General features: G+C 36.4%; 1 protein-coding gene across 4 annotated transcripts in view; it reads right to left on the bottom strand.

Annotated features, from left to right (window-relative positions):
• Nucleotides 1-10488, bottom strand: part of LOC149142205 (uncharacterized) — a 61249-nt gene extending 50761 nt beyond the window's left edge. Inside the window, exons 1-4 of one of the 4 annotated variants that reach the window (XR_016264195.1) lie at nucleotides 10204-10483; nucleotides 9952-10065; nucleotides 8563-9835; nucleotides 1298-1409 (exon numbers count right to left, since the gene is read on the bottom strand). Coding sequence is in view for 2 of the 4 variants with exons in the window: in XM_089447342.1 (XP_089303468.1) it covers nucleotides 9742-9835; nucleotides 9952-10065; nucleotides 10204-10424 (429 nt within the window). In the remaining 2 variants the exon portion in view is untranslated. Of the gene's footprint in view, nucleotides 1-1297; nucleotides 1410-8001; nucleotides 9836-9951; nucleotides 10094-10180 lie in introns of those variants that run through there. The other 3 variants (XM_089447343.1, XM_089447342.1, XR_016264196.1) reach the window with 3 other exon arrangements.
• Nucleotides 10489-10937: the final 449 nt, after the last annotated feature.

The following is a 10937-nucleotide window of genomic DNA, read 5'->3' as shown; positions in this document are numbered from 1 at the left end:
GACAAGGAATTACAATTTCTGTTTGTGCGTTGTTTCTAATATGTTTTTTCAAGTTTCTAAGTGATCGAAATCTCAGTGTCTCCGATTTTCCTGATTTCTTTGATTGTTCTGATAGATCCTTTGATCTTGTTGCAAATGGATTGTAGTCCACGTTTTCTATGACTATTTCTTGTTTCATTGTTGTTGTGTTGAATGCAAGTCATATTTTCTGTGTTTTCAATTTTTTCCGAATAATGCCTTTAAGCAAATGCAAAGATAGACTTTTTGACTGTTTGTCTAATGGACAAGAAGTTACAATTTCTATTTGTGCGTTGCTTCTAATATGTTTTTTCAAGCTTCTAAGTAATCAAAATCTCAGTGTGTCACTAACATCTTCTGTGTGCGGTGTGTCACAAACATCTTTTGTGTTGTCTAGAACTACTTGTTGTTCCATTGTACTTTTGTTATATTGAATGCCTATGTTTTGCCTTTTCAATTTTTTTTGAGCAATGTCCTTAAGCACATGCAAAGATACACTTCTCTTGTGCTTGTTTAAGTGACAAGATGGTTTTAATTTAGCTTCAATAGACTAACATTTTGTCTCAGGTTGCAGTTCAATATTGTTCTTTGAGGTATCAGTTTGTTGTTGGAAGGTAAAACCAATTGTAGGCTGCCTATGATCCAAAGGCTCGAAGTGCCCATTCAGAGGATCCTCGTCATGGAACAATATGTCATGAGTATTTGTTGTAAGACTTGAATTGAAGTGAAAATACACTCTCATCTTTGTTTTGGACCAAACCCTAATTGGAATTTTCAGCCAGTTTGAGAGCCAGTGGATGCAGAAAATATCTCCCCATAGACCTCTAGATGCTAGGGGTATATTGTTTGAGGCAGATCTAGCCATTTTGTCTAAATAGATTTCACGGTTGCTAATTTTATGCATCTCTTTAAGTGAGGCTTCATGCAGTTCATGTTCATAAGACAAAATTGCCTCACTATCTTGTTTTTCGAGACAGTCTCTAAAATATTCTATTGTTCCCTTCCTTAGCTCTACTGATGTGTATCGGAAATCTAGCAAAAGTTCTAAACTATCGAATAAACAGTCTCCAATTAGATATGAGAAATTGTCCACACTAAATAAGTGATGCTTTTGCAATACTAATTGCAACTTGTGTTTCTCAGACATAGGTGACATGATAACAACTATGTGTTCGATGCAATATTATGTTTACTGATGCAATGCAATTACAAGTCACAGAATCATAATAGCAAGTTGAACAATGAAAATGAATATAGAACACGAAGTGATTGTGTGTACCTTTGGCACTGCAAATGTCTACTAAGCTGCGCAGACTGCTTATGTCAGGTAGCATCCAATGCACAGTTTTGATACCGAAGTTCAAAATATGACTGCTAAGATAAAAAAGAACCTGTAGAACCTGCTGTACGTTAGGATCAGCCATTTTAAATCCATTGATCAATCTATATCAATCCAATGACCAGTCGAAGACAACTTCAAATTAATAAGTGGAATCAAGAAATCAGATACATGCTAGCTTCTGCAATCGAAATGCCCATTATTGCATAATCAACCTAATGAAGGGAATGCACCAGACCATGGAGAATTTCAAAAGTACCCCTGTAGTCCCTATTACATAACCATAAAACTAAGGATTTTAATTCTTTAAAATAAATCTAACTAAATCCAAATCTATTACATATCAAATCTATTACATAACCACAAAAAGACAATGTGATATTACATAACCATAAAAATAAAGACATTGTGAGACTTCAAGTGAAATGGAAATGAGAAAGAATCCATCTGTTGTGAAGTGATATATATAATGGATTACAATAAATCTAATTAAACCCAAATCTATTACATAACCATTAAAATAAAGTCATTGTGAGGCTTCAATTGAAATGGAAATGGAGAAGGAAAAGATTCCATGTGTTGTGAAACGATATGCATTAGATATGTATGATAAAAGACGAATGGACTCTGGGCTGATTGGAAATGTGTAAGAATCTGTATTGTTAAAATGATATATAAAGGGAGGGATGAATTTTGGACTAGACTGTAGAATACAACTTGGTCTTTTCAATGAGATAAAACTTATGAAATAGTGTAATAAACCAAAACATGAAAACGAAAATAAAAATGAATCTACATATATAATTGATTAAATCTGTATTATAAAAGGGAGGGATAAATTGTGAACTAGCAACCCGCTTTTTCCAATGAGTTAACTCTAACAAAACAGGGTGTAGTGAACTGTAAGTACAATTAGTTAAATTCAACCAGTTTTGTCTCAGGGAGATACTCTGTTTAACTACAATCCCAATATAGTACAGTTCACCAAAGATTCTATCTAATGACATTCTATGTTCCCTTAACGGACATAGGAGCCCTTGGATTCCTCAATCGACAATCTCAAGGAGTCCTCACTCTTGCAGGCAACCTGCATGATGTCTCTAGATGACTGAGTAGGATGCAATCAATCACGTCATTCGATTTACTGGACAACAGATCATTACTCTGTATTTTATGCAAATATAGGATACTACGGGCCAACCTAAAGGAGTCCTCACTCTTGCAGGCAACCTGCATGATCTCTAGATGACCAAAGAGATTCTTGGCAAACTATGATCCTAAAAAAATTGTCACTCATGACGACCACATAAAGAATTTCTACCTATCTTTATGTCTAATGAATGTACAACATGAGGATGTGGTCTGCAAGCTGTTTCCTTATACCTTTGAGAAAAAAGCACCCACATGGTACTATAATCTACTTGTTGCTTCAATAGCTGGTTGGGATGCCTTTGAGAGGGCTTTTCTTAGAAAATTTGATGAAGGGAAATCAGCTTTTTCTCTTCTCAAGCAACTTAACCTGATCAATATGGAGAAGAAGGAAAAGGTGAAGGATTTCAATCAACATTTCACCACTTCGCTGAGTAAGATCTCCAAAGACTCACTTTGTCAATCCCTTGGCCATAGAGTATTACACTTCAGCCTTAAACCCATCTATAGCACTCTTATAATTACTATTATTCAACGTTTGATCAAATATATCAAAGGCAAGTAACTGACACACCTATTTTCTGTTACAGAGTGTATTAAAACGAAAAACCAAAACACACATATATACAGACTGAACTGCACCCAAGACAAATAATAGAATCTCAAACTAATTACGAATACCCATTTTCCATTGACTAGGCCACACATGCAACAAATTGGAGATAGGTCACAATTGAAGATATGGGTTTTTCTCAGTAAGAAAAGTCATTTTACATTCAATATGGACCAAAAGTGACCGTGGTTTTATTGCATGCAGAAAACGCGAATCTGAAAACATGCATATGATGATGACAAATTGGATGAAGTTATAATAAGAGATTCTTCGGACCGTAACAGAAAGTTGCTTCATTAAAGCAGCCAAACTTTCTGGAACATGAAGGACAAATGCAGAGATCATCAAACCTACGAAAGGGCAATGCTAAAGCATAATTTAATTTTTACCCAAGTATTGCATAGAGGAAGGGTAACTGGTGATATTCTATACTAAACTATTGTGATATGGATTCTATTTGGTATTATGGGTTTATTCTCTCAGCAACAACATTATAAGACTATCTCCTGCAAGGCCAATCAAGTTCTTACAGGTTACTTCTAGGTCTTTCCTTTAGTAAATCTAAGTCTTGTACTAAACAATAATATGATTCAAAGGGACACTCTAAAAATGTATCAATCAAATGAATACCTATTGCAGGACCTGTTACAAGGCACATCTCTCTCAATGAATGTTTATCATCAACCACATCTAAGGAATCACTTGCACATAGGCTTCTTCCATGAAAATCTCTATACCCTAATGTTTTGTTAAAAACCCCTAATCTATAAGGATCACTGGGTTCGTGTCGCAGAGCCCTTCCCTTAAGGGATTCCATCTTTGACACTCAAGGGCAATGTGTTCTTACAAGCATGAAAGATTTTAATGATTTACAAAATCCTTCAGTGATAACTCCTACAAATCCAAAGAAATATGAAGCAAAAGAATCAATGCATTAGAAAGACTTCAAACCACCAACTTTATATAACACTATGAAAACCAATCTAATAAATAAAATATAGAAGTGCAATTGTGTAGCTTGTTTAATAAGATCAAACATGGATTCATTGTTAAAAATACTACTATGTGAATTAACTCCTATTGTGTATTTGTCAGTCAATCAAGGTGAAAGAAAAGATAAAGGTAACACGTTAAATTTGTTAACTTGCTAAAGAAACTGTGTCATTTATAAAGTTATAAGGCCACGTATTAAACATATATATTATAAATCACACCATGAGTAGGATGCAATCAATCACGTCATTCGATTTACAGGAGAACAGATCATTACTCTGTATTTTATGCAAATATAGGATACTACAGGCCAACCTATGCTATAAACCAAATGAAACTGCCATTCACTATGCCATACCTGATTACAATGAAGAACGCCCATTTGTTAGACTACAAATAATCTATGGGTCATGAAAAAGGTGTTCACAAATTACAGTCTTCCCATATATCATACTTATCAAAATATAGAATATTGTTAAACAATATTCTCAAACACTAATACCATCAATCAGACCTAGAACCTACACATTAGCTGCAAATAGCACACATCACATAGATATGATGTGTAACCATACAGGGTATACGTTAATAAATCAAATGAGATTCGTGCCCCATATATAGATACAAATATAGGATACTACAGACCAACCTATGCTATAAACCAAATGAAACTGCCATTCACTATGCCATACCCGATTACAATGAAGAACGCCCATTTGTTAAACTGCAAATAATCTATGGGTCATGAAAAAGGTGTTCACAAATTACAGTCTTCCCATATATCATACTTATCAAAAGATAGAATATTGTTAAACAATATTCTCAAACACTAATACCATCAATCAGACCTAGAACCTACACATTAGCTGCAAATAGCACACATCACATAGATATGATGTGTAACCATATAGGGTATACTTTAATAAATCAAATGAGATTCGTGCCCCATATATAGATACAATGCAGTCGACGTAACCTAGATTTAAATTCCAGATCATTACTCTGTATTTTATGCAAATATAGGATACTACAGAGCAACCTAAAGGAGTCCTCACTCTTGCAGGCAACCTGCATTATCTCTAGATTACTGAAGAGATTCTTGGCAAACTATGATCCTAAAAAATTTGTCACTCATGACGACCACATAAAGAATTTCTACCTATCTTTATGTCTGATGAATGTACAACATGAGGATGTGGTCTGCAAGTTGTTTCCTTATACCTTTGCGAAAAATTCACCCACATGGTACTATAATCTACTTGCTGCTTCAATAGCTGGTTAAGATGCCTTTGAGAGGGCTTTTCTTAGAAAATTTGATGAAGGGAAATCAACTTTTGCTCTTCTCAAGCAACTTAACCTGTTCAAGATGGAGAAGAAGGAAAAGGTGAAGGATTTCAATCAACATTTTGCCACTTCGCTGAGTAAGATCTCCAAAGACTCACTTTGTCAATCCCTTGGCCATAGAGTATTACACTTCAACCTTAAACCCATCTATAGCATTCTTATAATTAATATTATTCAGAGTTTGATCAAATATATCAAAGACAAGTAACTCACACACCTATTTTCTGTTACAGAGTGTATTAAAACAAAAAACCAAAACACACATATATACAGACTGAACTGCACCCAAGACAAATAATAGAATCTCAAAGTAATTGTGAATACCCATTTTCCATTGACCAGGCCACACATGCAACAAATTGGAGATAGGTCACAATTGAAGATATGGGTTTTTCTCAGTAAGAAAAGTCATTTTACATTCAATATGGACCAAAAGTTACCGTGGTTTTATTGCATGCAGAAAACGCGAATATGAAAACATGCATATGATGATGACAAATTGGATGAAGTTATAATAAGAGATTCTTCGGACCGTAACAGAAAGTTGCTTCATTAAAGCATCCAAACTTTCTGGAACATGAAGGACAAATGCAGAGATCATCAAACCTACGAAAGGACAATGCTGAAGCATAATTTAATTTTTACCCAAGTATTGCATAGAGGAAGGGTAACTGGTGATATTCTATACTAAACTATTGTGATATGGATTCTATTTGGTATTATGGGTTTATTCTCTCAGCAACAACATTATAAGACTATCTCCTACAAGGCCAATCAAGTTCTTATAGGTTACTTCTAGGTCTTTCCTTTAGTAAATCTAAGTCTTGTACTCAACAATAATATGATTCAAAGGGACACTCTAAAAATGTATCAATCAAATGAATACCTATTGCACGACCTGTTACAAGGCACATCTCTCTCAATGAATGTTTATCATCAACCACATCTAAGGAATCACTTGCACATAGGCTTCTTCAATGAAAAGCTCTATACCCTAATGTTTTTTTAAAAACCCCTAATCTATAGGGATCACTGGGTTCGTGTCGCAGAGCCCTTCCCTTAAGGGATTCCATCTTTCACACTCAAGGGAAATGTGTTCTTACAAGCATGAAAGATTTTAATGATTTACAGAATCCTTCAGTGATAACTCCTACAAATCCAAAGAAATATGAAGCAAAAGAATCAATTCATTAGAATGACTTAAAACCACCAACTTTATATAGCACTACGAAAACCAATCTAATAAATAAAATATAAAAGTGCAATTGTGTAGCTTGTTTAATAAGATGAAACATGGATTCATTGTTAAAAATACTACTATGTGAATTAACTCCTATTGTGTATTTGTCAGTCAATCAAGGTGAACGAAAAGATAAAGGTAACACGTTAAATTTGTTAACTTGCTAAAGAAACTGTGTCATTTATAAAGTTATAAGGCCACGTATTAAACATATATATTATAAATCACACCATGAGTAGGATGCAATCAATCACATCATTCGATTTACAGGAGAACAGATCATTACTCTGTATTTTATGCAAATATAGGATACTACTGGCCAACCTATGCTATAAACCAAATGAAACTGCCATTCACTATGCCATACCCGATTACAGTGAAGAACGCCATTTTGTTAGACTACAAATAATCTATGGGTCATGAAAAAGGTGTTCACAAATTACAGTCTTCCCATATATCATACTTATCAAAAGATAGAATATTGTTAAACAATATTCTCAAACACTAATACCATCAATCAGACCTAGAACCTACACATTAGCTGCAAATAGCACACATCACATAGATATGATGTGTAACCATACAGGGTATACGTTAATAAATCAAATGAGATTCGTGCCCCATATATAGATACAAATATAGGATACTACAGAACAACCTATGCTATAAACCAAATGAAACTGCCATTCACTATGCCATACCCGATTACAATGAAGAACGCCCATTTGTTAGACTACAAATAATCTATGGGTCATGAAAAAGGTGTTCACAAATTACAGTCTTCCCATATATCATACTTATCAAAAGATAGAATATTGTTAAACAATATTCTCAAACACTAATACCATCAATCAGACCTAGAACCTACACATTAGCTGCAAATACCACACATCACATAGATATGATGTGTAACCATACAGAGTATACGTTAATAAATCAAATGAGATTCGTGCCCCATATATAGATACAATGCAGTCGACGTAACCTAGATTTAAATTCCAGAGGACGAACGAAACTGGTATTACTAAAATCCATACAATGTAGAGCTATTACAGGGCTTCGACTCAGACATCAAAGATTATACAATGAATTTATGGATAAAAGAAAATAAATTTAAGAAATGAATCAGGATATACTTACGATCAGTAAAAAACACACCGGACTATGTACTGTAAACACACTAGAAAATGAGTCAATGCACTAGGTTGGTCGACCCTTGCCAACGAACCTAACAACATTTCTTGAGGACAAAGTTAGCTCAGATCAAAGTAGTGCGCAAAACATGAGTCTAAATATCAGCAACAATCTATTATTATAAAAATCCATACATTACATGAAGGATAATACAAAAGAGATAATTTGAATACAAATACAATGTAGCAGAGCGAAAACATAAACAGTACCTGAAATAAACCAGTGTAGTGGACCTGAAGTGAAATAAGAATCCGACACGAAGTAACCACGAAATCATTTATAACCTTATTATATAACAAGAAAAGTAACTTACACGTAGCAGACGCTGCATGCATAATGTGAGCTGGAATGAAATGTGTACACAATACACGTACAAATGGCCTGAATTACCTTAACCCCCATCAAATCAGCTTAGGTGATGGCCCAATAGATGTTGAGGATATGGCCTGAATTACCTTAACCCCCATCAAATCAGCTTAGCTGATGGCCCAACAGATGTTGAGGATAGGGCCTGAATTACCTTAACCCCCATAAAATCAGCTTAGGTGATGGCCCAATAGATGTTGGGGATAACTTTAGGACATATAGGAGGGGTTCGCTTTAGCATTAATATAAAAATTAGAATACTAAGCTTGCTAATTTATAAGCTGAGGGGAGGCTTTAGTAACTTACTGCCTTAGCTTTAATGAATTTTCCCTGCTCGCTAAGCCATATAACCTACTGAACTTAGGATCTTATCAGCCACCTTTGTTTATGGAGTGCTGCCTGCCCAGTCCCAACCTGTGTCAGTTTGTTTTGTTCTTCCAGCTTGGACCTGTCTGTTGTCGTTTTTCCAGTTGAATATCTAGTCCTCTCGCCTAGGTCCATATCCATAGGAAAAGGTACTTCTGGCATTACAAGTAAAATAACAGGGGGAAGGGAAACAATGTAACCATGTATTGAAGTGCCCTTGCTAGTCTGGATAATCAATGCCATATGATTAGGTCCTGTAGAGACATCCACCAAAAGATCCTTTGCAGAGGTCACCATGGTACTCGACTTAGCGACCACGAACTGCACTGGATTCTCTACCCCTGTCCAAAACTCCTTTTGCATATTTGCATCAATTGCCTGTGCCCCTTCTACAATCTTTTGTTTCTTGAAGGCTTAAACAAAAACAAAGGGTTTTTGAATGGAAGACTACAATTGTTTACCAGATGACCATACTTTTGTCATCTTTTGCACCTAAACAAAATCCCTTCATAATCTAACACCTGTAATATGACCGTCCCTTTTCCAATATTCATGGTCTCATGCAACTTCTCTCGAAGTTCCAGACTAACAAGGACCCTTGTTACAATCATGTCTTTGGTCTCTTTAAAGGAGAAACCCTCATCCAAATAATGACCCAGACTATTTCTCAAGTTTTCAAAACTCTGTTCCACCTTAATGACTCTCTCTTGGCTGGAGCCCGACCTCCCAAGCCACCAAAAGAAGGCAGGATTCTTCCTATACCTTGATGACTCTCTCCTAGTTGGATTCCGATCTCCCAAGCCACCATAAGAAGGCGGATATGCCGAGAAACACCACTGGTCATGAAGCGATTGCCAGGGCCAACCCTGTCATGAAGGGTTTCAAGATTGACAAACTTTGACGGAGTTCGCACATAGCGGAAGCTGTGGGAATCATAGGCTGGATAGGGCTTCGCACTTAACTGGCTAGGGCTTCGCTCTTCACTGGCTAGGACCTCGCTCTTTTTTTTCTTTGAACCGAAGGTAAGCACTCTCAACTGATAAGCACCTAGCTTCTAGCCTTGCTCGTTCTGATGATCATCATCATGATCCAGTTCCCCTATAGATCCAGTTGGTTCAGTCAATGAAGCAGTTTCTTCTGTAAATCTAGCACCAAAGATGAGAAAACTAGAATCCAAGTACAGAGGCATTTGATGTCGCAACAATCACAATGCCTGCAGGCAGATGTAAGAAGCCAAAAATTAGTTAAGTAAACAAATTAGATGTATGAGGCCCATGGAAATTTAACCTGAGCAGTTTCAATTAACTCACTGTAAACAATAAATCTCACCTGTGTCTGGAAGGCAGTAATCTGGTAATAATGGGGAACATATCACTGCAATAGCAGTTGGGCTCGATGCGTTGGTCAGGTTCACCGCTAGACATAGTCGGAGAGACGGATTTCCTGCCAGCCAGAATGCAACCCCAACGGACTTAGGGTTTTGCAGAGCCATATTCGGGGGGCATCAAAAATTAGTTAAGTAAACAAATTAGATGTATGAGGCCCATGGAAATTTAACCTGAGCAGTTTCAATTAACTCACTGTAAACAATAAATCTCTCCTGTGTGTGGAAGGCAGTAATCTGGTAATAATGGCGAACATATCGCTGCAATAGCAATTGGGCTCAATGCGTTGGTCAGGTTCACCGCCAGACATGGTCGGAGAGACGGATTTCCTGCCAGCCAGAATGCAACCCCAACGGACTTAGGGTTTTGCAGAGCCATATTCGGGGGGCATCTCTGGGTGGTTAGCCATAGTTCCATGGTGGACCGCTGGATCACGCCTCTCAGATCAACGGTCGTGGGAGAGACCACTTAGCAACTGGAAGGGTGAACGCCTGGCAGCTGACGACATTAGACTTAAACCATAGTGTATCAACCGTAATCCGCATTCAAACTTAAACCATAGTGTATCAACCGTAATCTGCATTCAAAGAAGATAACATTAAATGTTGCAAATTAATGCTAAGGCAAACATAGCATTACTTCATGCAGGTGTGAACTTGTTTTAATTACCTGTACCTCTCCCAACTTTTTCCTAACTTTTGAGCCTGTATGCCTAGGTTTGAGGCCAAATAAGACGATGAATCGTTTGAAACCTTTGATTGGTTAAAAATAAATATTTGATTTCGTTCGGTTTTAAAAAATAAAAAGTATTTCATTAATATAAACGGACTTTGCTTAAAATGGGAAAACATGCATTGGTTTCAGTGTCGGACTAATGCTTATCGGTGAAACCGATTGCTATAGTCCCTGCGGTCCTACGGGCAGGGACTA

The sequence above is a fragment of the Pinus tabuliformis genome, chromosome X, assembly GCF_031772625.1.
Source record: "Pinus tabuliformis cultivar Carrire ecotype Pingquan chromosome X, CPIR1, whole genome shotgun sequence".
NCBI classification, from domain to species: Eukaryota; Viridiplantae; Streptophyta; class Pinopsida; order Pinales; family Pinaceae; genus Pinus; species Pinus tabuliformis.
This window is presented reverse-complemented; position numbering and strand designations above follow the sequence as displayed.